The sequence below is a fragment of the Macaca thibetana genome, chromosome X, assembly GCF_024542745.1.
Source record: "Macaca thibetana thibetana isolate TM-01 chromosome X, ASM2454274v1, whole genome shotgun sequence".
NCBI classification, from domain to species: domain Eukaryota; kingdom Metazoa; phylum Chordata; class Mammalia; order Primates; family Cercopithecidae; genus Macaca; species Macaca thibetana.
In genome coordinates this window covers 48,844,930-48,871,866 of record NC_065598.1, presented here as the reverse complement: position 1 = coordinate 48,871,866, position 26,937 = coordinate 48,844,930, and the positions used below count along the sequence as shown (strand labels likewise).

The 26,937-nt window shown below is 55.2% G+C and overlaps 6 protein-coding genes across 12 annotated transcripts in view; 4 read left to right on the top strand and 2 right to left on the bottom strand.

The window, feature by feature from the left end:
- The first annotated feature begins 1,217 nt into the window (after nt 1-1,217).
- PRICKLE3 (prickle planar cell polarity protein 3) lies at nt 1,218-11,605 on the top strand. The gene is made up of 9 exons (XM_050775821.1): nt 1,218-1,356; nt 2,913-2,998; nt 3,706-3,889; nt 7,310-7,423; nt 7,728-7,865; nt 8,641-8,844; nt 8,941-9,127; nt 9,923-10,222; nt 10,878-11,605. The coding sequence occupies exons 1-9, from the start codon at nt 1,315-1,317 to the stop codon at nt 11,483-11,485; spliced, it is 1,863 nt and encodes a 620-aa protein (XP_050631778.1). The 5' UTR covers nt 1,218-1,314; the 3' UTR covers nt 11,486-11,605.
- PRAF2 (PRA1 domain family member 2) overlaps nt 2,255-26,937 on the top strand; it is a 108,705-nt gene continuing 84,022 nt past the window's right edge. For 2 of the 5 annotated variants that reach the window (XM_050775743.1, XM_050775741.1), the window contains exon 1: nt 2,255-2,258. The gene's annotated coding sequence lies outside the window, so the exon portion shown is untranslated. Of the gene's footprint in view, nt 2,259-2,654; nt 2,659-14,665; nt 14,670-26,551; nt 26,557-26,937 lie in introns of those variants that run through there. The other 3 variants (XM_050775744.1, XM_050775742.1, XM_050775747.1) reach the window with 3 other exon arrangements.
- On the bottom strand, nt 12,068-15,348 carry PLP2 (proteolipid protein 2). Its single transcript, XM_050775712.1, has 5 exons — nt 15,068-15,348; nt 13,883-14,035; nt 13,684-13,779; nt 12,733-12,823; nt 12,068-12,485 (listed from the first exon to the last, which is right to left on the bottom strand). Exons 1-5 carry the CDS (start codon nt 15,161-15,163, stop codon nt 12,463-12,465), a joined length of 459 nt encoding a protein of 152 aa, XP_050631669.1. The 5' UTR covers nt 15,164-15,348; the 3' UTR covers nt 12,068-12,462.
- The window catches only part of GPKOW (G-patch domain and KOW motifs), a 50,738-nt gene continuing 38,465 nt past the window's right edge, over nt 14,665-26,937 (top strand). The window contains exon 1 of the mRNA XM_050775664.1: nt 14,665-14,670. The gene's annotated coding sequence lies outside the window, so the exon portion shown is untranslated. The remainder of the gene's footprint in view (nt 14,671-26,937) is intronic.
- On the bottom strand, nt 18,419-24,446 carry MAGIX (MAGI family member, X-linked). 3 transcript variants are annotated; one of them, XM_050775691.1, is made up of 6 exons: nt 24,266-24,446; nt 23,276-23,422; nt 22,400-22,482; nt 22,099-22,326; nt 21,867-21,999; nt 18,419-21,085 (listed from the first exon to the last, which is right to left on the bottom strand). In XM_050775691.1, exons 1-6 carry the CDS (start codon nt 24,312-24,314, stop codon nt 20,772-20,774), a joined length of 954 nt encoding a protein of 317 aa, XP_050631648.1. In that variant the 5' UTR covers nt 24,315-24,446; the 3' UTR covers nt 18,419-20,771. The 3 variants fall into 3 exon arrangements, with proteins under 3 accessions (XP_050631648.1, XP_050631649.1, XP_050631650.1); XM_050775692.1 differs by lacking the exon at nt 23,276-23,422 and having other exon boundaries at nt 24,266-24,392; XM_050775693.1 differs by lacking the exon at nt 22,099-22,326 and having other exon boundaries at nt 18,420-21,085; nt 24,266-24,401.
- Nucleotides 21,080-21,607, top strand: LOC126945684 (uncharacterized). The gene has a single exon (XM_050775819.1). It carries the CDS (start codon nt 21,092-21,094, stop codon nt 21,521-21,523), a length of 432 nt encoding a protein of 143 aa, XP_050631776.1. The 5' UTR covers nt 21,080-21,091; the 3' UTR covers nt 21,524-21,607.

The following is a 26,937-nucleotide window of genomic DNA, read 5'->3' as shown; positions in this document are numbered from 1 at the left end:
TCTCTGAATAGCCCTGATCGCCCTCCCAATACTAGCCACCGAATGCCCGGTCTTTCTAGGATTTGGTTCTAATTCTGGTCCCTTAGTCAAGCCCCTTCCGAGCCCCCGTGGAACCCTCTCCTCAAATCCCCAAGGGATCGGAATAGAAGGAAACCTCACATTGCCTGATCCCCTCCCTAATCTTCAGACCCTGCTGTCTCACCTTTCCCTGCCTCAGCCCAGGCTGGAGAAATGGGAGACCGGTTAGGCAAGGCCGGGAGGTGGGGCGCCGAGGTGACTCCTTAGTTCATTATTCTCTTTTACCTCTCCACTCCACGGGAAGTGACAGGGACATGTGTAATGGGTGGCGGGAAGAGGTCCCTGGCGCCCGCGATGAAAGGCCTGGCCGCTGCAGCCTCCGTGCCTAATTAGAGACCCGGGCCAGGAGCCCGAGTTCTGACTGAGGCCATGGGACTCCCTCCTCCCAGCCCTGAGGCACAGCCAAGCCTGAGAGCGCGAAGGAGAGGCTCCCAGCCCTGGAACTGAGCTGGGGAAGAGGATAATTGGAGAGAGAAAAATGGAGGTGAGGGAGGGCTTTAAGAGGTACTTCTCAGGACTTGGGGGCGGGGGCGGGGCTGGACAGCTAGGCTTATAAGGATGAGGGGAGATAAGGGAGGAGGGCTTTGGAACCTGGCCTGGCTCTGAGAGGGGAATGAGAAGGGAGGAGTGCGTATAAGATCTAGCTCTCTAGTGGCTAGGGCCAGGTTCCCAGGTTCCCAGCGAGCACCAGCTGGGGCCGCGGGTGAGGTTGGGGGCCATTGTTACAGCATTCATCGAGGAGACCCTCGGAGCCTCACCAGTGGGGAGGAGCCAAGAGATGTCTTTAACCCCTCTCCCAAATAAGCATCTGAAATAAATCGACACAAAATGTCAACACAAGCACCCTAGCGCGCCACCCCTCTCAGTCCAGTTGGCCACCTCCGAGTCTCCCCATCCTCCACTACAGAGCCCTCAAGCCCCAGGTCCCGTGAGAGGCTACGTGGCACACCGGGGTTCTGGGGGTCGTGCCTTGTGACGCCCCGCACTGGCCCAGAGCGGGAGGGCAGGGGCCTTTCCCGCGGGGCACCCGGGGCTGCGTGCAGCTCACCTTTAGGCAGGGGGCGCCGTGGCAGCGGAGAGACCACATGCCCAAGGGCGGGCCCTGCGGGGCGCGCTCCTCCCACGAGGGTGTCAGGTTTACGGAACCGAGCTCCCAGGCCGGACGCGCGGTGGCCTGACGGTCCCAAGGATTACATTCGCTTGACCCGGCCTGGCTTAACCCTGCCCGGGCGCGCCATGTTCGCGCGTGGGTCCCGGAGGCGCCGCTCCGGGCGTGCGGTGAGCGGGAGTCAGGGCAGCGGTGGGGGTCGGGGGTAAATTGAGGCCCGGGCGAGGGGGCAATTGATAGGCATAGTGAATAGGTGCCCCACAGAGGGTCTTGGAATCCCATCCCCTGCATTCCCAGACCTGGGGCTGGGGCTGCTGGAGGCGAATGGATGGAGGAAGGTGTAGATCTGGTGGCCCAAACCCCCTAATCACCTCTCCGCACACTTTCATCAGCACTCCTGGGAGCTGGTGGGGACCCCTCTCTTGTGAACTGTGGGAGGGAATCCTGAGGGCCAGAGGACTGGGTCCTGGGGACTTAGGTTGAGCAGGAACCTCCTGAGCTTCTTTTTTTTTTTTTTTTTTTTTGAGACGGAGTCTTTCTCTGTCACCCAGGCTGGAGTGTAGTGGCGCTGTCTCAGCTCACTGCAACCTCCGCCTCCTGGGTTCAAGCGATTCTCCTGCTTCAGCCTCCCATGTACCTGGGATTACAGGCGCCCACCACAACGCCTGGCTAATTTTTGTATTTTTAGTACAGACAGGGTTTCACCATGTTGGTCAGGCTGGTCTCAAACTCCTGACCTCAGGTGATCCGCTCACCTCGGCCTCCCAAAGTGCCGGGATTATAGGCGTGAGCCACCGCGCCCGGCGGACCTCCTCAGCTTCTAAAGGACACAGTACCTTGGAGGAATGTGGACGGACGGATCAGTCCTACACTCCTGGGATGCCGAAATGCTGACGGTCAAGAGACTGGGATTTGGGGGAACAAGGCTTCCACGGTTCCCCCTGAGCAAGGGAGTTTTTGACTTCTTAGACAGGACGGTCTTTCACTTCCTTTGGAGTGGGTCTCTGACCTGGGAATGTGGGGTCTGGGTTTGGTGGTCCAGAGAAGGAATAAATAGCCCTAGGATGGGGGGGTAAAGGCCAAGGTTTCTTGGGATGGGGGTTTATTGGGATGGGGGTTTCTCAGCAGGCACCTCCTGAGATCCTGGGGAAGGGTCCCCAGTTCCTTGGGTATCAGGGCATGAGGCCAGGGTTTGGGGGAGGAGCTCCTGAACTTGTGAAGAGAGGGGCAGGGGTTCACGTGGGAATCTCAAGGAAGGATGGGGTCTCATCTCCTACCCTGTGGAACTGGAGTGCTGCTGGCGGCGTAGATGGAGAGGGAACCAGGATGAAGCCTGGGAGAGGATGCCCAGAGTAGGGGCTCTGTGCCCTAGTGGGGAGAGTACTCTGAATTCTCGGGGAGATGCTTGAGCCCTGGAAGGATCTAAGGCTGGTGGGAGGTGTCTGAGGCTAGGGGCGGACGGGAAGGGGGGGTTCGAGGCCAGCCTAGGGAGGGGAATTCCCTGAAAAGGGGACATATAAGGAGGTGGCTTCAACTGCCCCGCCTCTGCCTCGGTTGTGTCCCGCTCCCCCGCACTCTGGGCGCTGTCCCAGCCTGCCCAGCGCTGCCCAGGTAAGACAGGCCCCAGCGTGCGGTCGCGGGCAATGAAGTGGAGGGGCGGGCGTTGACTTCTCCTTCCCTGCTTCCGCGCTTCACCCGGTCCTGCATCTGCTCCCACCCACTGCAGCCTCCAGAGGCAGAGGACCCAGACCGGGGCCAGCCCTGCAACTCCTGCAGGGAGCAGTGCCCCGGCTTCCTGCTCCACGGCTGGAGGTAAGTGGCTCCCCTAAAGGGCCTCGCCTTTTTCAGAGCTCCGCCTTCGGGGGGGGAATCCAGGAGGCTTAGGCCACGCCCCTACGCTTGAGCTCCGCCTACAGAGGGATCGCAGTGGGGAAAAGAGCCTCAGGCTCAGATTCAGAGCCCCGCCCCCTAACTCATTCCCAAAAGTCCGGTTCCCAGGAGGGCTCCACCCACCATGCAGCCCCGCCCCTAGAAGAGTTCTACTGTAGCCGCTGAGTCGCATCCCTAGGGAGATTCTTCGTCCCTAGCGCTGAGCGCGGCCCACTGGCCTCCAGCACCCCTCTTAGACTCAGACCTACTCTCCCAGGCCCAGCGTCCTATCCTCCTGCTGGAGCCCTGCACCCAATAGACAGCGCCTACAGCCCCCAGACTCAGGCCCTACCCACAGGCTCAGAGCCCACAAGTTCAGAGCCTCACCACAGGTTAGATGCCTGTGTCTAGTGAGTTTCCCCACAAAGCGTCCCACTCCCCACGACCTGTCCTCTGGCTCACAGCCCAGCCACTCCCTGGCTCACAGGCCCACCTCCTGCAGCCCCGCCCCCAGGCCCAGATCCCCGTCCCTGCTCACAGCCCTTTGGTGGTGATAATCTGCATGTCCCGGCTCCTCCGTTGGACCTGGGCTGCCGAGGGGTTCAGGTGGGCGACCCCTTAGTAACTGACCCCCATCCCGGCCCTCTCAGAAAGATCTGCCAGCATTGCAAATGCCCGCGGGAGGAGCACGCAGTGCACGCGGTGCCTGTGGACCTGGAACGCATCATGTGCCGGCTAATCTCGGACTTCCAGCGCCACTCCATCTCCGACGACGACTCAGGCTGTGCATCGGAGGAGTATGCCTGGGTGCCCCCAGGCCTTAAGCCGGAGCAGGTGACCAGAGGCCAGCCCTCCACTCTTGCTGTCCAGTGGTTGCACACTAATGCTCACATACACACACACACACACGCACACTCAGGTGGGAACCTATTTCTGGGGCTATGCTAGAGTGTGCAGCCAGACCAAGGGTCCTTCTGGCCCGTCTGTGATCGAGGAGTGATCAGCCCCCCATACCTTGGGTGACTGAGGGACCAGTTGCTCAGGGCCTGTTCACCCCAATCCTATTGTTTTTGATCGTTTGTTTTTGAGACGGGGCCTCACTCTGTTGCCCACCACAGCCTCCCTTATAGCTGGGACTGCAGGCGCATGCCACCATGACTGGCTATTTTTAAAAATTTTTTGCAGAGACAGGGTCTCCCTTGTTGCCCAGGCTGGTGTTGAACTCCTGGGCTCAAGTGATCCTGCCTCGGCCTCCCAAAGTGCTGAGATTACAAGAGCAAGCCACCATGCCTGGTCCCACTCCCTGTTCTACCCTCCCAGCACTTCATTCACCACATGACTTCGTTGATTGAGTCATTCAACACATAGTTATGGGGCACTTACTGCATGTGAGACACTGTTATAGGCACTGAGGACACAGCAGTGAGCAAAACACAAAATAACATATCTGCCCACAGGCGTGGTGGCTCACGCCTGTAATCCCAGCACTTTGGGAGGCCGATTCGGGTGGATTACTTGAGGTCAGGAGTTTGAGACCAGCCTGGCCAACATGGCAAAACTCTACTAAAAGTACAAAAATTAGCTGGGTGTGGTGGTGTACACCTGTAATCCTAGCTACTTAGGAGGCTGAGGCAGGAGAATTGTTTGAACCCAGGAAGCAGAGGTTGCAGTGAGCTGAGATCGTCCCACTGCACTCCAGCCTGGGCAACAGAGTGATACTCCTTTGAAAAAAAAAACAACTGCCCAGGTGGAGGGTAGATTCTGGAAAGGAGGAACACCCAATAAACAAACCTGTAAATATATGTCAGATGGTATAAGGGCTATGGAATTAAAAAGCAAGGAATGTGGGGTGAAGAAAGAGGGAGGCAGGGAGGGAGGGAGGGAGAGAGACACTAGAATTGTAAATAGGGTGCCCAGAATAAGCCTCTGTGAGAATGTAATGGTTGAGCCGCCTGAAAGGAGGTGAGAAGTGAGCCATGCAGATATCTAAGGTTACAGTGACTCACACAGGCAAAGGGCATAGCTAATGCCAAGGTCCTGAGGCAGGAGTGTGCTTGGCATATGTAAGGGACGGCAAGGCCAATGCTGCTGAAGCAGAGTGAGCAAGGGGGAGACCAGCTGGAGATCAGGTCAGAGATGTGGCAGGGGCTATGGAGAGGACTTTGACTTTGCCTGTGAATGAAGGGAAAGTCGCAAGAGGGTTGTGAGCAGAGGACAGCCTGGAAGAATAAGGGTGGAATCAGGAGACCAGTGAGGAACCTGATGATGATGGCGCTGGCAGTGAAAGGAGTTATATATATATGGAGAGAGAGAGACAGACAGACAGAGAGAGAGGCCAGCATGGTGGCTCACACCTGTAATCCCAGCACTTTGGGAGGCCAAGGCGAGTGGATCACTTGAGGTCAGGAGTTTGAGACCAGCCTGGCCAACATAGTGAAACCCCATCTCTACTAAAAATACAAAAATTAGCCTGGCATGATGGCAGAAGCCTGTAATCCCAGCTACTCAGGAGGCTGAGCCACAAGAATTCCTTGAACCCAGGAGGCAGAGGTTGCAGTGAGCTGAGATTGCGCCACTGCACTCCAGCCTGGGCGACAGAGCAAGACCCTGTCTCAAAAAAAAAAAAAAAAATAGGCCGGGCGCAGTGGCTCACGCCTGTAATCCCCCCACTTTGGGAGGCTGAGGCGGGCAGATCGCCTGAGGTTGGGAGTTTGAGCCCAGCCTGACCAACATGGAGAAACAACCTGGTCTCTACTAAAAATACAAAACAATTAGCCAGGCGTGGTGGCGCGTGCTACTCGGGAGGCTGAAGCAGAATTCCTTGAACCCGGGAGGCGGAGGTTGCATGGAGCCCAGATCATGCCATTGCACTCCAGCCTGGGCAACAAGAGTGAAATTCCATTTCAATAAAGAGAGAGAGAGAGAGAGAGTCTCACTCTCTCCCAAGTAGCTGGGACTACAGGCATGCATCACCACGCCTGGATGATTTTTGTATTTTTTGTAGAGATGGGGTTTTGCCATGTTGCCCAGGGTGGTCTTGGACTCCTGGGCTCAAGCTATCTTCCCCTCTGGGCCTCCTAAAGTGCTGGGATTACAGGTGTGAGCCACGGTGCTCAGCCTATATTTTGGAAGTAGCGCTCAGAGGATTTGCTTGTGGGGGTGGGAGAAAGAGGAGTGAAAGATGACTCTGAGGATAGGTAGATTAACTGATGTGGGAGGGGCCAAGACAGGAGCGAGTTTAAGGGGTAAGAGCATAAGTTTAGTTCTGGTCATCTGGAGTTTGAGATGCCTGTTAGACTTCTAAATAGCCACATTGCCTGGAACTCAAGGGATAAGTTACAGAGCTGGACGTATGTGTTTGTCATTATGTGTCACAGGCTGGAGGTGACACATTAGCCAAGTAAATGATATTTACAGCCATAAGGTTGAGTGTAATTCCCAAGAAACTGAATGTAGACAGAGGCAAGAAGACCAAGAGCTGAGTCCTAGGATCCTCCTGCATTTAGGGGTCAGCTAGTTGAGGAGAAGACAAAACAGGGGCAAAGAAGGAGCAGCCAATAAGGTGGAAGGAAAACCTGAACTGTGTGCTGTCCTGGAAGCCAAGGGAAGAAAGTATTTCCAGCCTGGTGCAGTGCTGCCATCATCAAGTCTGATGACGACTGAGACCTGAACTATTATTTTAACAATGGGGAAGTCATCGATGACCTTGACAGCTTTGGAAGAGGGATGGGAACGGAAGCCTGCCTCGAGTAGGCTCAAGAGAGATTGGAAGGAGAGGAAGTGGAGTGAACACAAGTGCTCATAACTTTTTGAGGAATTTTCCTGTAAAGGGAAAAAGAAAAGTGTACCAGTAGACCAGGAGCGGTGGCTCATGCCTGTAATCCCAGCTATTCAGGAGGCTGAGGCAGGAGAATCGCTTGAACCCAGGAGGCGGAGGTTGCAGTGAGCCTAGATCACGCCACTGCACTCCAGCTTGGGCAAAGAGCGAGACTCCGTCTCAAAAAAAAAAAAAAAAAAAAAAAAGTGGATCAGCAGCTGGAGGAGGAAGTGAGGTCAAGACATGCAGGAACCCTCAGCGTGTTTGGGAGCTGGGAGCTGAGGGAAATGATCTGCATTTAGGAAGGAGAGATGGGGAAGTCAGAAGGTCTCTCCTGATGCCTTTCATTTTCTCAGAGAAATAGGGACCCGCCATCTCACCGTATCCCAACTCACCTCTCATTTCAGTTGTTTTCTCCCACTCCTGTGTCCTCCCAGGTATATCAGTTTTTCAGCTGCCTCCCAGAGGATAAGGTCCCCTACGTCAACAGTCCTGGGGAGAAATACAGGATCAAGCAGCTGCTGCACCAGCTGCCCCCACACGACAGTGAGGTGAGGAGAGAGAAGACAGGAAGGGCATGCCAGGCACAGGGCATAGCCTGGGCCAGTGCAGGGCAGGGTCAGAGGAGGAAGGGTGAGCTGATCTGAGGTGAGTGGTTCAGACAGGCAGGGGTCATCAGGGGACATTCCTTGGCAAAACCACAGCTGGGCCTTGGAAGTAGAGGTGGGTACTTCAGGCAGGAGGCACCATCTATAGAAAGACCTAGAAGTAAACTTTCGGGACATGGATGAAGTCTGGAAGAGAAGCAGGAACAGGCATCAAGGGAGGAGCCTGAGAGATGCCTTCCCCTCCCAGGCACAGTACTGCACAGCACTGGAAGAGGAGGAAAAGAAAGAGCTCCGAGCCTTTAGCCAGCAGCGGAAGCGGGAGAATCTGGGGCGTGGCATCGTGCGCATCTTCCCGGTGACCATCACTGGGGCCATCTGTGAGGAGGTGAGCCGTGGAGGGCCTCAGCGAGTGAGCAGTGCCTCTGCTCCAAGCCCTGGGGAGCAGGACACATCTTCCAAGCACTGGGAAGATGAGGCCTGCACCTTAAGCCCCAGTGAGCTGTCTCTAGGGTCCCCTCTTGTGGGCGGGGTCTGTTCCTCACATTTCACTGTTGGGCAGGGACTGCCTCTAAGGCAACCCCTGGTGGACAGGAACCTGTCTCATCGATCCCACTGTCGTGTAGGGTTTATCTGTAAGGAGGACCTAGCGTGTTTTTCTCCCCCTCTGTGCAGTGCACATAGGGCATGGGCTGTCTCTTTGGCCCTCCTGTGGTCAGAACTTGTCCTCAAGAGCTGACCCACAGTGGCAGGGCCTGTCTGCAGGGCCCAGTGGTGGGCAGGGCCTGTCCTTAGATCCTACTGTTAGGTGAGATCTATTGCTAAGGTCCCGGTGGGTGGAGACTGTCTCTGTGGTTTCCCCCACTACGCCTGGCCTGTCTGTCTTCCCCACCCCTGATGAGGGAGGCTTGCCTGTAAGGCCACCCACCATGGGTAGGGCCTGTCTCTATGGCTTCCCCCATGAGCAGGGTCAGTCTCTAAGGTACCGCCCAACCCCATCCCTGGTATAGGCAGGGCCTATGTCAAAGTTACCCCGTGGGTGGGGCTGGTCACAAAGGTTCACCGTGGGAAAGGCCCAAGTGTAACATACTTTGGCTGACCCCATCCATCTGACCATCTTGGTGACGGTAATGGTAACCATCTTGGTGCTTGTCTCGTGGCAGTGTGGGAAGCAGATTGGAGGTGGAGATATTGCAGTGTTTGCCAGCCGTGCAGGCCTGGGTGCCTGCTGGCACCCACAGTGCTTCGTGTGCACCACATGCCGGGAACTGCTGGTTGACCTCATCTACTTCTACCATGCTGGCAAGGTCTACTGCGGGCGTCACCATGCCGAATGCCTGCGTCCACGCTGCCAAGCCTGTGACGAGGTTTGGGCCTCCCTGCCCAGGGGTGGGAGTGGAGGGTGGGTGGGCAGAGCCAGGAGCAGGCTCATCTGACAGCCACAGACGGCCTGCGTCCCGCAGATCATCTTCTCCCCTGAGTGCACGGAGGCTGAGGGCCGCCACTGGCACATGGATCACTTCTGCTGCTTTGAGTGTGAAGCTTCCCTAGGAGGGCAGCGCTACGTGATGCGTCAGAGCCGCCCCCACTGCTGCGCCTGCTACGAGGCCCGCCATGCGGAGTACTGTGATGGCTGTGGGGAGCACATCGGTGGGTGAATGCGGTGGGACTGGACAGAGGGATGGATGGACAGCTGGGCCACAGCCCTACCCCACCAGGACTCCTCCTGTCCTCCAGGCCCCATCCTCCACTGTGCCCTGTACTTTGTCCAGCCCCAACACTATAGGCCTGTATGCTTGGCTGCAAGTCCCACTCCCAATGTCCCCACTATGCCATGCTTTCTAAACCCCACCTACACAATGCTAGGCCACCACCACATGTCTACACCCACCTCCAGAGGGTGCTCGTGCTCTAATTCCAGCCCCAGGGCTCCCCCTACCCCTAGCCTCCACCACCCCAAGCTGTGCCCGGTTCTCCTCCACTCTCCTGTATCAGCCTAGGTCAGACCTAGCTTCCAGCTACACCCTACCCTCTGAGAACCACTCCTTTCTCACTAGGGCCACTCCCCACCTGTTAAGCCCTGCCCCTATCAGCCAAGCCTCCTGTTCAGCCCAAGCCTTCCATTCTCCTTCCGCCTGGAGCCACCCCTTAATGTCTAAGCCTGGCCCGAATCTTAGAGTCCAATGCCCACCCGGCTCTGGGAGAGAGCACCCTGTGAAAGAAAGGGAGGAGTAAGAGAGAGGTTCACCAGCCAGTCCCCAGGAGAGAACCAAAACCTGTTTCCCGCTTTCTCCAAAAGGGCCCCATTCTGGAGGAGGGAGGAAGGCACCTAGGGGTGCCCTGCCTGGGATTCTCCACCTCTTCCTGAGAAGGGACTCATTCACGAGAGGCAGGGGTATGCCTGGGGGTTCTGCCTCAGTTTTTCCCCCTGGTGGTTCCCCACAGGCCTGGACCAAGGCCAGATGGCTTACGAGGGCCAGCACTGGCATGCCTCAGACCGCTGCTTCTGCTGTAGTCGCTGTGGGCGGGCCCTGCTGGGCCGTCCATTCCTGCCACGCCGAGGCCTAATCTTCTGCTCTCGAGCCTGCAGCCTTGGGTCCGAGCCCACGGCTCCAGGACCGGGCCGCCGCAGCTGGAGTGCCGGCACTGTTACAGCCCCACTTGCAGCCTCCACAGCCTCTTTCTCTGCTGCAGAGGGGGCATCAGAGACCACCACCAAAGGCACCTGCACGGAGTCAGCGCCAGGTGAGCTAACCCTCCAGCCACACCCAGCCACAGCCCAGTCAACCCTACCTCCTTGCCCCTGCCTCAACCCTGGCCCTTCCTCCTTGACTGGCCCAGACCCTTCACCTGCTGCATCCCTGGGCCCCGCCCATTTCTCAGCTCATCCTCCTTCCCCACCCCATTCCAGGCCTGGTCTCCATCCCAAACTACACCTGCCTCGTGAACCCTGGTTCCACCCTGTCAATACAGGGCCGGTCCCCTACCTCAACTTGTCTCTGCTTGACCCCAAGTTCCTCTTCCTCTTCTCCAGCTGGTCACTCTTCATCCTCTGCAGTCAGGCCCCACTCCATTTATCGCAAACCAAATTTACTCCAAACTATGCCACACCGCTTCCATCCGAAGGCACCCTCGGTGTCCTGGCCACGCCCCGTGCCCTGGCCACGCCCCCCACACCAGTCCCATCTTGCTCCGTGTTCTTCCTTCCAACCCTCTCTCCACCCAGAGCCTGCTCCAGGCCTCACACTTCCCAGACTCCCCACCTCCCTGCCCTTCTCCGACCCCTGCCCCCACTTTCCCAGTCTTAGTGGAGGAAAGAAGGCCCTTTCGCAGGCCTCTCCTCAGAAGGGGGCCAGTGGGAGGGCAGATACAAGGAGTCGCTCTGTCTCCCCTTTAACAGCTACAGGCCCCGAGGAGCCTTCCCGCTTTCTGAGAGGGGCTCCCCACCGCCACTCCATGCCGGAGCTGGGGCTCCGCAGTGCCCCCGAGCCGCCCCCAGAGTCCCCCGGCCAGCCTAACCTGCGCCCAGATGATAGTGCCTTCGGTCGCCAGAGCACCCCACGCGTCAGCTTCCGCGACCCTCTCGTGTCTGAAGGAGGTCCGCGCCGGACCCTGAGTGCACCCCCGGCCCAGCGCCGCAGGCCACGCAGTCCCCCACCCAGGGCCCCCAGCCGTCACCGCCACCGTCATAATCACCATCACCATCACCACCACCACCACCGCCACCCAAGCAGACGTCGCCACTATCAGTGTGACGCGGGATCAGGGTCAGACTCGGGATCTTGCTCCAGCTCGCCCTCCAGTTCCAGTTCCGAATCCTCAGAGGATGATGGCTTCTTCCTAGGAGAGCGCATCCCTCTGCCCCCGCATTTGTGCAGGCCCATGCCTGCTCAGGACAATGCAACGGAGACCTTCAACTCCCCATCTTTATCGCTCCCCAGGGACTCTCGCCCAGGGATGCCTCGACAGACCCGACAGACCCGAGACAAGAACTGCATCGTGGCTTGAAGGCAGGCCTTCCTGGAGGTGGCTCCATTCTCCAGTCAGAGTAGACGATGAGGCCCATGCCCCTCACCCCCACACCCCGCCCCCACAACCCAAGTCATAAATCCTCTTCCTCCCTCCTTTGTCTGTTTGTTTCTATTTTTGTTTCTGTTTTAGAGACATGATCTGCTCTATTGCCCAGGCTGGAGTGCAGTGGTATGATCACGGCTCACTGCAGCCTCAAAAGTTTTGGGCTTAAGTGATCCTCCCACCTCAGCCTCCCAAGTAGCTGGGACTCCTGGCTCGTGTCAGCGTGCCAGCTAATTTTTTAATTTTTTGGTAGAGATGGGATTTCGCCATGCTGCCCAGGCTGGTCTAGAACTCCTGAGCTCAAGCAATCCTCCCGCTGCCTCCCAAAAGACTGGGATTACAGGCATGAGCCACCGCACCAGGACTTTCGTTTGTATTATTGAAGTAATTTAATATTTGTTGTAAAACAGGCCTGGCTTCTTTGCCTCCTTGCCCCAGCTGTTTCCACTCCATTTCCCCCTCCTGATGCTTGAAATTTATCCACATTTGATGAAAGGATTACTTTATTCATTATCATATATTTTAACAATGTTTATTATTCATTTATCCCTCTACAGAACCACCGCCCACACCGAGGAGATTATTTGGAGTGGGTCCCAACCTGGGGACTTGACTCTGAAATCTAACTCCCCCCTTCCCTCATTTTGTGACTTAGGTGGGGGCATGGTTCAGGCAGAACTGGTGTCTCCTATTGGATCCTGCAGAAGGAGGACCTAGGCACAGGCGTATGGTGGCCACACCCAGGAGGGTTGATTGGCAGGCTGGAAGACAAAAGTCTCCCAATTAAGGCACTTTTACCTCTATGAGGGGGTGGGAGTTGGTTGGCTGGGAATATTGTTGTTGGGGTGGGGAGGAGTTATTTCAATGGAGGAGTTATTTGCAGATTGCAGAGGGAAATGAAGGGAGCTCGCCTACACCGGGCCATCTGCGGGGTCTGCAGGTGAGGAAAAGAGAGAAAGCATTGGCTGAATCTGTATGCCCATTTTTTAAAAACAAGATCCAAAGTCCATGAACATTTTACACACAAGAATACTGAAGCTTATGGTACCTATTGGTACAAAAGCCATCAGTACCAATACGGGACCAGAGTTGGCATTCATGCCTTTAAGAGATCCCTTTCTTTTTCTCCTCTGCCCTCTCAGCAACCCCCTTACCCCCAACCAACACACACACACCCTTACCAGTGGGGGCTGCTGTATGTCTTGGCTGCCGAAAGGGGAAGGTGACATAGGCATCATAGCCAAAGAGGCACGTAGCGATTAGGCCCAGTACCTGGGGGACAGGATAGGAGTGAGGAGGGTTAGATTAGGAAGTCAGGTTACTCAGTCTCTTATCTTCTTGCATCTACCACCTCCAGCACCTGCCCCATACAGGACGGGACTCAAGCCCCAGGTTGGGAAGCCAAAGAACCCCAGGGAAAGGCCAAGAGAATGCATCCTACCCCACTCTCCCTCCTCCTATACCCCTCAACACAGGGAGGCCACACTGTGGCCTTACACGTAGGGGGCACAATTCAATTCATACTTTTTTTTTTAAGACACAGTCGCACTCTGTCACCCATCTGTCACCCAGGCTGGAGTGCAGTGACATGATCTTGACTCACTGCAAGCTTTGTCTCCTGGGTTCAAGTGATTCTCCTGCCTCAGCCTCCTGAGTAGCTGGGACTACAGGCACCTGCCACCACACCCAGCTAATTTTTGTATTTTTAGTAGAGACGGGGTTTCGACATGTTGGCCAGGCTGGTCTTGAACTCCTGACCTCAAGTGATCTGCCTGCCTCAGCCTCAGCCTCCCAAAGTGCTGGGAATACAGGCATGAGCCACTGCGCCCAGCCCCAATTCCTACTACATTTGGGACAAAGTTCTTGCAGATGGTAGTCCAGTGTGTTGACAAAGGGGCCACCTGTTTGTACTTCTCACCAAGGTCCTTGTGTCTGACAAGGGACTGCCCTTCACAGCAAATGAAGACCTTGGGAGGCAAAAGCAAGTCCTGTGCCAAACTTCCCTCCATGCCCTGAGGACAAGTGTGACTTGCTGTGGGCCACACGATTTCTGCTGGAAGCTAAGGCAGAAATGGCCCCTGGCTCCTCAAACCCTTCTCTCTGTGCTTCAGAGCTGCTCCCATGGCCTTTACCCCTGCGACGATTTTGGAGTGGTTTCCTCTCTCAACAAGGACAACAATGGAGGTGATCAGGTAGAGGATTGCCGCTATGAGGGTTCGGAAGAAATCCTGTGAGGTGTAGGGAGAAGAGGGAAGTCAGCATCCACAGTTCCCAGACAATCCTAACTGCCCAGACCCCTCCCTGGCCTTGCCATTGTGGACCCCTTCTCACACTCCAAGGCCAGTTGATGAATGGTATCTTGGTGTGCAGGTCACACATGTAGACAACAAAGAAAATAGCAGCAAGGATCATCTCAACCACCGACAAGGAGGAGTAGCCTGGTGTGGAGGCACTGAAGCAGATCAGGATCACCAGACATAATATCTGGAAGGGTGACATGGGAAAGGGGACCTCAATCAGCAACCAGGGCTGAAGAGATTGGTTTAAATTAGGAGTCCCGTACTCGAATGACTATGAGCGCTGGGGAAATGACACGCAATAATAGCTAAACACTTTTTATGTGCTCACTGTGTTCCAAATTCAATCATCACGACAATCTAATGTTCTGGGTACTATTATTACTCTCTCTAATTTATAGATGAGAAAACTGAGGTGCAGAGAGGTTTAATGGCTTGGCCAGGGTCACCCAGCAAGTAAGAAGTAGAGTTGGGTGCCTCAGTTTCCTCCCCTTTTCCCTTCTAGGATATGGGCAGCCTGAGGGGAGTGGCGCTGCCAGGTGTTTTGTGAGCCCCGCTGACGCCGGCTTTGTGGCCTTGACCCGGGCTGAACACGCGGTTCCCCCAGCAACCCCTTTGGGAAGCGGTGAGAGTGACACCAGAGAGGCAGGACTCCCTTAAAGGCGCCGCACCCCTTTTACAAGTGACTCAAAGGCGGCGCCCACTTTGAGAAGGGTGGAAACCCCGAAAACCTAAGGACATCCCGCCCGGCCTCAGAAGGGTAAGGAAGAACTGGCGAAGGGCGGGGCCCTCTACACCGCGGGACTAGCGCGAGGGGGGGGGCCCACCCCAACAGGCCCTGCCCCTGGGCGCGCTGCCAGCCCGCCCTCCTGTGTCCAGGCCGCGCCACGCCCTGCCGCAGGAGGCCCCGACTTCCCAGCACCCTGGGACCCCTTCGATGAGTCCACTGATGAGTTAACGCAGCTCCCCCCATGTAGCCCTCCGTATGCGTTATAGGCTCCTTGCCTCACCCCGGGGGCTACCAGATCTCAACAACCTTCGTCAAACCCCACCGACTCGCCCTGCGCCCCGGGTTTCGGGCCTTCACCGTGAACCCACCCACCTGCACCCCACTGCCGAGCGCCCCGGCCAAGTGCCTGCCTCACCCGGACCATCCAGTTCCGCGTGGTCCAGCCACCCCATCCCGCTTTTGCCCACGCGCCTGCCCCAGGTCGCTCACAATCTCAGCAAACAGGAGGATTCCCTTTCGGGTGCGCGAGAAGTTGGTGCAGGCGGCCCAGCAGCCAGGGGCAGAGAGGCGCTCAGAATCCGCCATGGCATGGGCTGGAGTCCGTGGTGCCTCGGAGGATCTGCTCGCTTGCTCGTGGTTTCGAGGACGCTGCACACCCAGCTGTCTTGCCCGCCGTCTGGCCGGGAAGGGGGCCCCGGGGCGAAGGAGGGAGTGAATCACCGCGCAGAGATGACGCGGGCGGGGCCGGAGCCGGGCCAGGTGGCTGCCGCCCCGGAAGCCCCCTCGCCCCGCCCGCCAAGGATACTCCCAGCCCGGCGCACAGCCCCCGAGGCGCCCCATCGCCAGGGTACTTGGCAGCTCCAGGTACCAGGAGTAGTAATAGAGGGACCCCTCGCCTTTTTGGAATGCAAATGCACCCGAGACAGCTTCAGCTTAGAACCGCGGGAATCTGGCTTTGGGAGGGAGTGACTCAGTTTCCTTAACTGAATAAAACGGCCTAGGCAGGGTTAAATCCGAAAGACCTGTGGCCCAGTGTGTTGCCAGAATTCAGAATATTTTTGATTTCAGAAAGTTTTCCCGTGCATATACTCTCAGCGGGGTTTGGAGCTGTCGCGTTTAAAAAAAAAAAAAAAAAAAAAAAAAAAAAAAAAAAAAAAAAGCCAGGCGCGTGGCTCACGCCTGTAATCCCAACACTTTGGGAGGCTGAGGCAGGTGGATCACCTGAGGTCGGGAGTTCGAAACCAGCCTGACCAACATGGAGAAACCTCGTTTCTACTAAAAATACAAAAATTAGCCGGACATGGTGATGCATGCTTGTAATCCCAGCTACTTGGAAGGCTGAGGCAGGAGAATCGCTTGAATCTGGGAGGCAGAGGTTGCGGTGAGCCAAGATCACGCCATTGCACTCCAGCCTGGGCAACAAGAGTGAAACTCCGTCTCAAAAAAAAAACAAAAACAAAAACAAAAAGCAAAAACAAACAAAGAAACAAAATGGTATGTCTTCAAGAAAAGGTATGAATGTTCACAATAACTGGGTAAGGATTGAAAAGTGTTCCTCCGCTGGGCACAGTGGCTCATGACAGTAATCCCAACACTCTGGGAGGCTCAGGCGGGAGGATCGCTTGAGCCCAGGAGTTAGAGATCAACCTTGGCAACATAGTGAGACCCTGTCTCTACAAATAATTTTAAAAATTAGCCCAGGCAGCCGGGCACGGTGGCTCACGCCTGTAATCCCAGCACTTTGGAAGGCCGAGGCAGGCAGATCACGAGGTCAGGAGTTCGAGACCAGCCTGACCAACATCGTGAAACCCCGTCTCTACTAAAAACACACAAAAAATGAGCCGGGTGTGGTGGTGCGCGCCTATAATCCCAGCTAGTCAGGAGGCTGAGGCAGGAGAACTGCTTGAACCCGGGAGGTGGAGGTTATAGTGAGCAGAGATTGCGCCACTGCACTCCAGCCTGGGTGACAGAGCAAGACTCCATCTCAAAAAAAAAAAAAAGGAAGAAAAAAAGAAAAAAAAAAATAGCCCAGGCATTGCGGCGCGTGCTTGTAATCCCAACTACTCGGGAGGCTGAGGTGGGAGGGTTGCTTGAGCCTGGGAGTTCAAGGCTGCAGTGAACCATGATCAGACCACTGCACTCCTGCCTGGGCAACAGAGTAAGACCCTGTCTCCAAAAAAGGAAAAACAGAAAGAAAGAAAGAAAATTGTTCCTCATTAGATCAGGTCAGGTTTTGCAACCAAATAGTGTCTATCTTGTGGGAAAACCACCAGTTTCCAGAGCTTTTTGTTCTCCAGAGTTTTGGATAATGGATTGCGGACAGTGGAATAAACCTCTGAGCAGTGATGAGGATAAGACCCTGCCAGTGTAAAGGCTGTGTGAGAACAGGGATTGGTGAGCACTGAGTTGCTCAGAAATAGGGCAAGCATTGTTTCTAGTGTTAGAGCCCGAGGCCGGAAGCAGTGGCTCATGCCTGTAATCCTAGCACTTTGGGAGACCGAGGTGGGAGAATCACTTCAGCTCAGGAGTTTGAGACCAGCCTGGGCAACGTAGTGAGAGCTTGTCTCTATTTAAAAAAACATTTTTTGTAATAGTGTTAGAGCCCAGAGAGCCCAAGGTCTGATTCTGTGTTCTGCAATCCCAAGGAAGTCCTAGCCCTAAATGTTGGCCTTCAGTTTCCTGGTTCTGAAGAGAGGGGCCAGTCAGCACAATTGTACATGAGGAATAGGAAAGTTTATTTCTGGGGGACTGGCAAGATGAATGGATGGCTCCTGGGGTGTAAGGCTGAGTGACATTTGTAGACACTTTGTTTGTATTTATTTTTTGGTAGAGACAAGGTCTCGCTATGTTGCTCAGGCTGGTCTTGAACTCCTGATCTCAAGCAATCCTCCTGCCTTGGCCTCCCAAAGTGTTGAGATTACAGGTGTGAACCACCGCACCTGGCTAAGTGTGTTATTTTGAGCAAGTAATTTCCCCCAGCTCAGCCTTAATTTCTGCATTTAAGACATGCATCTGGTCTCCTGGAATCAGGATCCCAGAGTTACCCTGAGGGACACACTCTCCAGACTAGATGTTGTTTTTATTCTCATCTCATTTGATGTGGGGGAGAATCATAACTGGATGGCCGGGAGGATTCAACCCAAGGGCCTGCCTGCTCTCTCTGCCAACACAAGGCCCCTCAAAACTAAGGAAAGAGCTCCCCTCTTTCAGCCCCGCTTGCCTGAAGAGTGAGTGAATAGTGGAAGGGATGAAACATACTTTTCCCAGTGATAAGTATGTGCTTGCCAACTCTGCGAGGACACGTCTGAATTTCTGAAACAAGACAAACCTGGTTCCGCTTCAACGCCTTTGCACTTGCTATTCCCCCTGCTGTCAATGCCCTTCGCTCAGTGCTTCATATACCTGGCTTCTAGTCATTCAGGTTCCAGCTCAAGAGTTATGTTTTCAGAGGCCAGAAGCCCACCATCATCTCCCACAATATAACCTCCTTTTGCTAGCTTCATAGCTTCATGACTCTCACTTCTCTCTGAATTTATTTATTTATTTATTTTGAGAAAGAGTTTCGCTCTTGTTGCCCAGGCTGGAGTGCAATGGCATGATCTCAGCTCACTACAACCTCCATCTCCCGGGTTCAAGCGATTCTCCTGTCTCAGGCTCCTGAGTAGCTGGGATTACAGGCATGTGCCACCACACCCAGCTAAGTTTGCATTTTTAGTAGAGACGGGGTTTCTCCATGTTGGTCAGGCTAGTCTTGAACTCCCAACCTCAGGTGATCCACCTGCCTCAGCCTCCCAAAGTGTTGGGATTACAGGCATGAGCCACATGCCTGGCCTTTTTTTTTTTTTTGAGATAAGGTCTCACTGCCATTCCAGCTAGAGTGGAGTGGTGCAATAATGGCTCACTGCAGCCTTGACCTCCCGGGCTCAAGTGATCCTCCCACCTCAGAGTCCCAAGTAGTTGGGACTACAGGCATGAGCCACCACTCCCAGATAATTTTTAAGCTTTTTGTAGAGACAAGGTCTCTCTACGTTGCCCAGGCTGGTATCAAACTCGTAGGCTCAAACAATCCACTCGCCTCAGCCTCCCAAAGTACTGGGATTACAGGCACAAACCACCATGTCTGGTTATTATTATTATTATTTGAGACAGATTCTCGCTCTGTCACCCAGGCTGGGGTGCAGTGGCGTGATCTTGACTCACTGCAACCTCCACCTCCTGGGTTCAAGCAATTCTCTGCCTCAGCCTCCCGAGTAGCTGGGATTACAAGCACCTGCCACCACACCCGGCTAATTTTTGTATTTTCAGTAGAGATGGTGTTTCACCATCTTGGCCAGGCTGCTCTTGAACTCTTGACCTTGTGATCCACCAGCCTTAGCCTCCCAAAGTGCTGGGATTACAGGTGTGAGCCACCACGACTGACCTGGTTTTTTAGTTATTCATTTTCTTGTCTTTCTTGTCTGACATCTGTCTACCCTCATTACATACATCAGCTACACAAAGACAAATTGTATGTCTTGTTCCTCCAGCATCTCCACAGTACCTAGCACAGTGCAATGTATACAGTTGGGTTTCAATGCAGGTGAAATTAAGAGGACAGACTTGGGAATCAGGCCTTGATTAAATCTTGCTTTGATCCTCCTCTCTCAAGCTATCTGCACTCCCTGGGCCTCACTTTCCTCCTCTGTGAAATGGACATATTCGGATCGTTGAGTAGATGTGCAACTATTGTAGATGAAAATAAATATTGCAATAGAGCCAGTAGCAGGGATAAAACTAAGTACATGGTGGCCGGGGTTACTATTATTAGTCTCTTGGGTGTGACTGTATTTATAGGACTGGGGCTCTTGAGCCCTATGCTAACTTCTGAAGAACCACATCTCCACCAGGCTCTAAGTCAGGGGTAGCTGGAAGCCACCCTGGCACACTTCCCCACAATGTCTATCTACAGCTCTAACCACTCAAGTGTTCACCTCTTCACTCTTCAGCTCGCAGCTTGTCTTCGCCGTTCCTCTTTCCTCTCCAAGGCCACCTGGACTCTCGCACTCGGATCCTTTAAATTATTTCTTCCTTCCCCGTCCCCTCCCCACAGGGGCGAAAGTTGCCTATTCCGTCAGACCACAGCTTCCCTCCTGGCGGGGGGGATGGGGCTGAGTGCTCAGGATGTGGTGACAGCGGAGGTGACTGGACATTTCTGTCCTCTGCCAGTGCCTTCCTCGCGGCTACCCCGGTTGGAGTCCCGCTGGCCATATAAGCCCTGGCTGCGGGGCTCTGTTCGCAGGGTGAAGGAAACTCTCGGCCTCTCCTGTGCGGGGAACGCCCAGTATGTGGCGAGTGCACACAAGCCCGGCTGCAGTTCTTCACCATGTACGGAAAATGGGGGCACGGCCCAAAGGTTCTAACAACCTTTTTTAGCCCGGCCCGCCCAGGGGCGCTGACTCACACCTTCCCCGCTCCGCCCCAAAGGGGGATCCAGGGCCCCAGCCGATGCCCGGAGAGTGGTAGCCTACGTGCCAGCAAAAGCTGGCAGACTAGGCCGGAAATGGGAGACCAGAGGTCCCTGGCGAAGGAAGCCGCCCTGCTTCTAGGCTTCTAGCCTTGCTATCCCGACGTCAGTTGAGGGTCTGGATGATTCCGAGACAGGACTGTGGATACATTGGTGCAGTCCCGCCACGACAGGCTCACCTCTGCATTCTCCATGCCATGCACAATAATTTGTGTGTGAGACCCTGTACACCTCCAAAAAGGTGAAATTGATGAACAAGGAGAGGAGCAGGAGACGGGGAAGAGAAAAACAAACCACGCCAGGCTGAGGACCAGCGGAAGCAAAGATCCATGTGCAAGCAGGAAAGCAGCAGCATGAAGCTAGTTAGCGATTACTCGAAGCAGGATCAACCCACCTGCTCGTTTACAGAGTGGCCTGGGCAGCCCCACCCCGCCTCGAGCGCCTGGCAAGTCAAGACCAGATCGAACCATTTTATTACCTCTCCCTCCCAGAACCAGAAGCGCAGGCTAGCCGGGCTGGAAGGGTCATACCACTGACGCTGCAAGGGGAGTGCGGGCAGAGCCACTGCGCAGCGGGAGGGGGGACCAGACCAAGTGGAAGCTCTCGGGGAAGTGCCAAGTGCCCGGTGGCCACACGCGCCGGATCCAGGTTGGGCGGTAACTAGTGAGCCCCGCATCGTCAGAGGTAGGCTCAGTGCCTCCGCCTTCCGGCTGCCATCTCCTGAGCGAGCTGCGCTGTCCCCCGGACCCCTAGGGCCCGCGAGAGCCGTTCCTCGCTGGGCACTAGCCAGGGCCCCGGGGAACCCGGGATCTGGTCGTTGGGATCCTCAGTGCAGCGCTCAGGAGGAGAAACCGTGGGGCCATCGGCGACCGCCTCTGGACTAGGCTCTGGGCTGCCCCGGGTCTTCTTGAGCGTCGTCCGGGATGGAGGGTGCTGAACTGGGGAAGTGCTGCTGCTGCTGCGACACCCCGTTACCTCCGGCCCTCCAGGATCTGGGCTGCGATCTAGCCATGACGGGACTACGGATTAGACTGGGTGGTGAAGTAGGGAAGGGAAATCCGGGCCTTTGGCGGAGGGTGGACAGGAGAACTCAAAGGCTGCGGGAAATGAGACCCTGGCCCTTAGAGAAATCTCCCCTCGAGGCCTTCTGGGATCGGCACCACCCCTCACAACGCCGACACCTCCTTTCCCGAGACCCCTCCCCTCCTGGATCCAGAACATGCCCCTCAGAAATCATTTCCCACAATCTCCAAAGGAAATCAAACGCCTCTCATCTAGGATCCCTTGCTCTCTCCTCTCTCATCCCACCTCCGTTGACTCCCAAACCACCAACCCTTTGTTTTTCAGAACTAGACCCCCTACCCTCTGGATCCCCATCCAGTTCCCCCCCGCCAGTGGATCAGAATGCTAAGATCCATTCTGCCTTCCCCTCTGAGAACTAAGACCCTTCCTTCCAAACACTTGCTTTTATCCTAGACCCCTTCCCTTCTCTCTCCCCAGTACCTGGAAAGCCCACCCTCTGAAATTCCTATCCTTGGGACTGACACCCCTCCCTGCCCCTGCTTTATTCCTATCCTGGGACCCTATGCCCCTCCCTGCCCCTACTTGTGAGAATACCATGACCTCTTGCAGACCCTCCCCAAAGAGATCACCAAACACTTCCCACCCAGAATCTCAGCCTCTCCACTCTGTGAACCTCTCTCTTCTCCTCACTGATCTCTGACTTCTCTCCCCTGGGAAACCCACCAACTCCTTTTTGGGGCTCTCCCACCCCTGGAGACTTGCCAGGGTGGGTCTCCAGAGGCCGACGAAGAACCAGGTGGAGCTGGGGGCCTCCAGCTCGGATCCGATCCACGGCCTGGGCATGGGTGAGGCCCTGCGTTGACTCTCCGTTGATGTGGAGCACAAGGTCCCCGACCTGGAAGAGTGCAACGCAGTCGTGTTGGAAAAGCAAAAGGAGAGCACCCAAACAAAGGCAGGGATAGCACCTACCAATGGAAGAGTCTTCAGGGCTCACCTCCAAACGACCACAGCGCTGTGCTGGACCATCCTTCAGCAGCCCGCGCACGGCCAGTGGAGTGTCCCCAGAAACATCCCGGCCCCCACCTAAGGTGAGGCCAAAGCCTGCGTAACCGCGGACCAGCTCCACAGAGAAATGACCAGAGGCCCGGGATGGCTTCGGAGCACTACGTGCCTTACCCTGGATCACTTGGGGAGGCGCATTACGTGTCTCTAACCAACGGTGCTGGAATAAAGGACACTGGTGTACATAGTTTGCCCTGAGGCAGGTTGCCTCCAATAGAAGGATAAGATGTTACCTGGCGCCGGTGATCCACAATAGTGGCATGAGGCAGGCGACTATCTGTGACCTCTATGTCCGCAGAGTCCAGCACGCTAACAACTGGGGGATAAAAGCGGTGGAGAGGGCTGTCGGGGGACATGCCATGGAAACTACCTAGGACCTGTTCCCTGAGTTAACATTCTAGCCCCATCTACTTCCCTCGCCCCTGCAGCTCATATACAAACTGGCCCACCATTTAACTACGCACCATCCCCTCAAGTAATCTTAAAGGCTCTCAGCCCAAACAAATAACTGTTCTGACCCCACCTTCTTAACAAACAATCCTGGGCTCAGCCATGTGAATAATCTTCCAGGCCTTCCTATCTCCCTCTAACAACACGCAGAACACATCCCTCAAGTAACACCATTCGGCCCACCCTGGAGAATGCTACTCCAAAATTCGGCTCCTGAACCTTCCATAGCAAGCCCTCTAATTAGCCTCTAACCCACATCCCGTTCCCGACATCTCAAGCCCCGCCCCCATGGCACAATAGGCGCCACCCCCGTGACTCACATTTCAGGCCTGCCCCTTCGCTGCGTCCCCACCCCTCAAGAACTCTCCAGGCCCCGCCTCCCCATAAAGGACCCTCGAAGCCCCGCCGGCCAGAACGGGGATCCACCTCCGCACTCTCAACTAATGCAGCCCTTGCCTACTGTGATAACCCTCAAGGAATATTCTAGAATAACCCCAAGGCTCCTCCCACTCGAAGCACCCTCCTATCCCCGCCCCCCAAATCGCGCCCCTTGGCCCCACCCAAGGCAGGCAGTAGTTGCTGACCGCCCAGGCCTGCCGCTCTGAACCCAGCTCCTCTCCGAACCCTCCCCCAGCTGAGGCTCAGCGCCCGTCACGCACCCTCCTTCCGGCGCAGGCGCAATGTGGCGCCCGCCCTGCGTACCAGCGCCGCCACATCGACCGCAGCTCGCGCCGCCAGGGGGCGCGCGTCCAGCCGCGCCAGGAGCTGCCGGGCGCTGGGGCCCGCGAGCCGGGAGGGGCCGCGGCCTGCGCGGGAGAGGGGACAGGTCAACGCCGACCCTCGGCCTCGGCCAACCCCCACGCTTCCGGACGCCCGAAGACCTAGAAATGCCCTCAGGATACCCGGCGACCCCTGACCACTCCCTCGTTAGTTCCGGAGGTCACTGCTGTCCCTCCCTTCTCACGCGATCCCCTACCATCGCGGGTAGCCGGTGCACCCCCGCCTGCTCCCACGGTGTCCCTGGAGATCGCTGTTTGACTGCAACAGTCCTGGACTCCTCCGAACACCATGTGAGGTCCTCGACTGCCCCCAATCACCCTGGATGCCCAACTCCTCGCCCACGATATCTCAGGGGACCCCGTTTCCCCAGATATCCTGGGAGAACACGGCCTGACCCCGTAGCCCCGGAACCCCCAATTCTCCCTCTAAGTATCCTAGGCAACCCCTGCTACCCCCATGAATTCCCTCAGAGGGCCTGTTCCCCCATGGCCCACGTACCTCCAGAGTCCCCTCCACAGGTCCCCAGGGGACCCCAGTTCCCCTCCTCCCAGTTCACTACAGACCCTGAGTGCCCAGGTGTCCCCAGTGACCACGGGCAGACCCCTCCCCGCACATCTGCACATGTCCCTGGAGACTTCTGAGAGCCCCCTCCCCTGCTCTGGTGCGCGGCCCTTTCGCTCAGGTGTGCGTGTGGGTGGGGGACCTTGAGCCCAGCCTCCATCGCTGGGCCCCTTCCCCCTGCCACCGCCACTTAGGCGCCAGAGCCGCTCTGTTTACCACCTGTCAGAAGGAAAAGGTGTGGAGCAGACAGGCGGGAAGAGGTGGCGGCGACTCGCCCTGTCCTTCCCCAACACCTCTGATCCTTGTACCTCCTCTGCTGCCCCTAGGGTCCGCGGCGTCCCCTGTGCGCGGCTCCATGGCCAGTAGTCCGCTGGGTGGACACAGGGCAGCCAGCTACGAATTTTGAGCTCTGGGGCGCGCTCACCTGGCGGCCCGCCCAGGCCCTGGAGGCTGAGGCTGGCAGGTCCCGTGCCTGGCTCCTGGACCCGTGCGATGACCTACCTGGCGGCCAGCAAGGAGGCCTGGCTGTGGGAGCCAGCAGGAGTGCTTGGCCTCACTCTACTGCAGGCACCGCACTCTGTCAGCTGAAGGTCCTAGTTAGAATTTAAAAGCCTGACTATACCAACTGTTGCTGAAGATATGAAGGAAATGGAACTCCTATACCGCCGGTGGAAATGTAAAATGATATTGCAACTTTATTTATTTATTTAGAGACGGAGTTTCGCTCTTGTTGCCCAGGCTGGAGTGCAATGGCGCGATCTCGGCTCACTGCAACCTCTGCCTCCAGGGTTCAAGTGATTCTCCTGCCTCAGCCTCCTGAGTAACCGGGATTACAGACAGGCACCACTACGCCCCCCTAATTTTGTATTTTTAGTACAGAGGGGTTTTCTCCATGTTGGTCCGGCTCGTCTCGAACTCCCCAAAGTGCTGGGATTACAGGCAAGGCCCGCCTTGGCCTTCCAAAGTGCTGGGATTACAGGCGTGAGCCACTGCGCCCAGCCTGCAACTTTAGAAAACAGTTTGGTGGTGTCTTTAAAAATTAAGCATACACATATGAGCCAGCCATTCCACTCCTGCGCATTTATCTAAAAGAAAGCATACATTTACATAGCCTTGTCTTACAAATATTCATAGCACCTTTATTTCTTTTTTTTTTTAGACGGAGTCTCACTCTGTCGCCCAGGCTGGAGTGCAGTGGCCAGATCTCAGCTCACTGCAAGCTCCGCCTCCCGGGTTCACGCCATTCTCCTGCCTCAGCCTCCCGAGTAGCTGGGACCACAGGCGCCGCCACCTCGCCCGGCTAATTTTTTGTGTGTGTGTTTTTAGTAGAGACGGGGTTTCGCCGTGTTAGCCAGGATGGTCTCGATCTCCTGACCTTGTGATCCGCCCGTCTCGGCCTCCCAAAGTGCTGGGATTACAGGCTTGAGCCACCGCGCCCGGCCTGCACCTTTATTTCTTGTCTTATTCATTTAGAACTACTGTAACAAAATATCATAGACTGGGTGGTTTAAACGACATAAGTTTCTCACAGTTCTGGAAGCTGGAAAGTCCAAGATCAAGGTGGTAGCTAATTTGTTTCCTGTTGAGGTCTCTCCTTTTGGCTTGCAGATGCTTGCCTTCTTGCTGTGTCCTCACATGGAATTAAGAGAGTGAAGGAGAGTAAAGGCATGAGAGAGACACACACAGAGAGAGGCAGAGATCTCTCTCTTCTGTTTCTTACAAGGCCACAGTCCTATCTGATTAGGGCTCCACCTTAATGACCTCATTTTACCTTAATTGCCTCCTAAAGAAGCTATGTTCAGATACAGTCACATTGGAGGTTAGGGCTTTAACATATATATATTTATATTGATGAGTAAAATTCCATAGTATGGGCCAGGCGGGCTCGGTGGCTAACGCCTGTAATCCCAGCACTTTTGGAGGCTGAGGCAGGTGGATCACCTGAGGTCAGGAGTTCAAGACCAGCCTGGCCAACATAGTGAAACCCCATCTCTACTAAAATATACAAAAATTAGCCGGGCATGGTGTCAGGTGACTTAATCCCAGCTACTTGGGAGGCAGAGGCAGGAGAATCATTTGAACCCGGGAGGCAGAGGTTGCAGTGAGCCGAGATCGAGCCATTGCACTCAAACCTGGGGGATAAGAGTGAGACTTCTCTCAAAAAAACAAAACAACAACAAAATATATATACATATTTATGGGTGGACACAATTCAGTTCATAATATTTGTTAATATCCAAAAACTGGAAATAACCCAAATGCCCATTAATAGTTGAATGAGGCCAGTAATTGCAGCACTTTGGGAGGCTGAGGTGGGAGGATCTCTTGAGCTCAGGAGTTGGAGACCAGCCTTGGCAACATAGTGAACCATTGTCTCTATTTTAAAAACGTAGAAACATTGTCTCTATTTTTAAAATGCTAATGCCTGTAATCCCAGCACTTTGGGAGGCTGGAGGTGGAGGCAGGAGATTGTTTCAGCCCAAGAGTTCAAGACCAGCCTGGGCAACATAGTGAGACCCCATCTCTTAAAAAGAAAACAATTTTCAATGAAAAAAGTAGGTGAATAAGTTAACAAACTATGGTATACTCATACAGGGGAATACAACTCAGCAATAAAAAACAATGAAGGATTTGGATGGATCTCAAAAATAATTATGGTAAAAGAAGCCAGACCCACCCTCCAAAAAAGCACATGCTATATGATTTCATTTATATAAAAATCTAATAAAATGCAAACTGATATACAGTGACAGAAAGTGGATTAGTGGTTGCCTGGAGGGAGGGGGCCAAAAGGGCAGGAAAGAGGAAATACAAAGGGCAGGAGAAAACTTTTGGCAGAGATAGTTATACTCAGTATTTCTTTTCTTTCTTTCTTTCTTTTTTTTTTTTAAGTGACAGGGTCACATTCTGACATGCAGGCTGGATTGCAGGCAAATCATAGCTCATTGTAACCTCAAACTCCTGGGCTCAAGGGATCCTC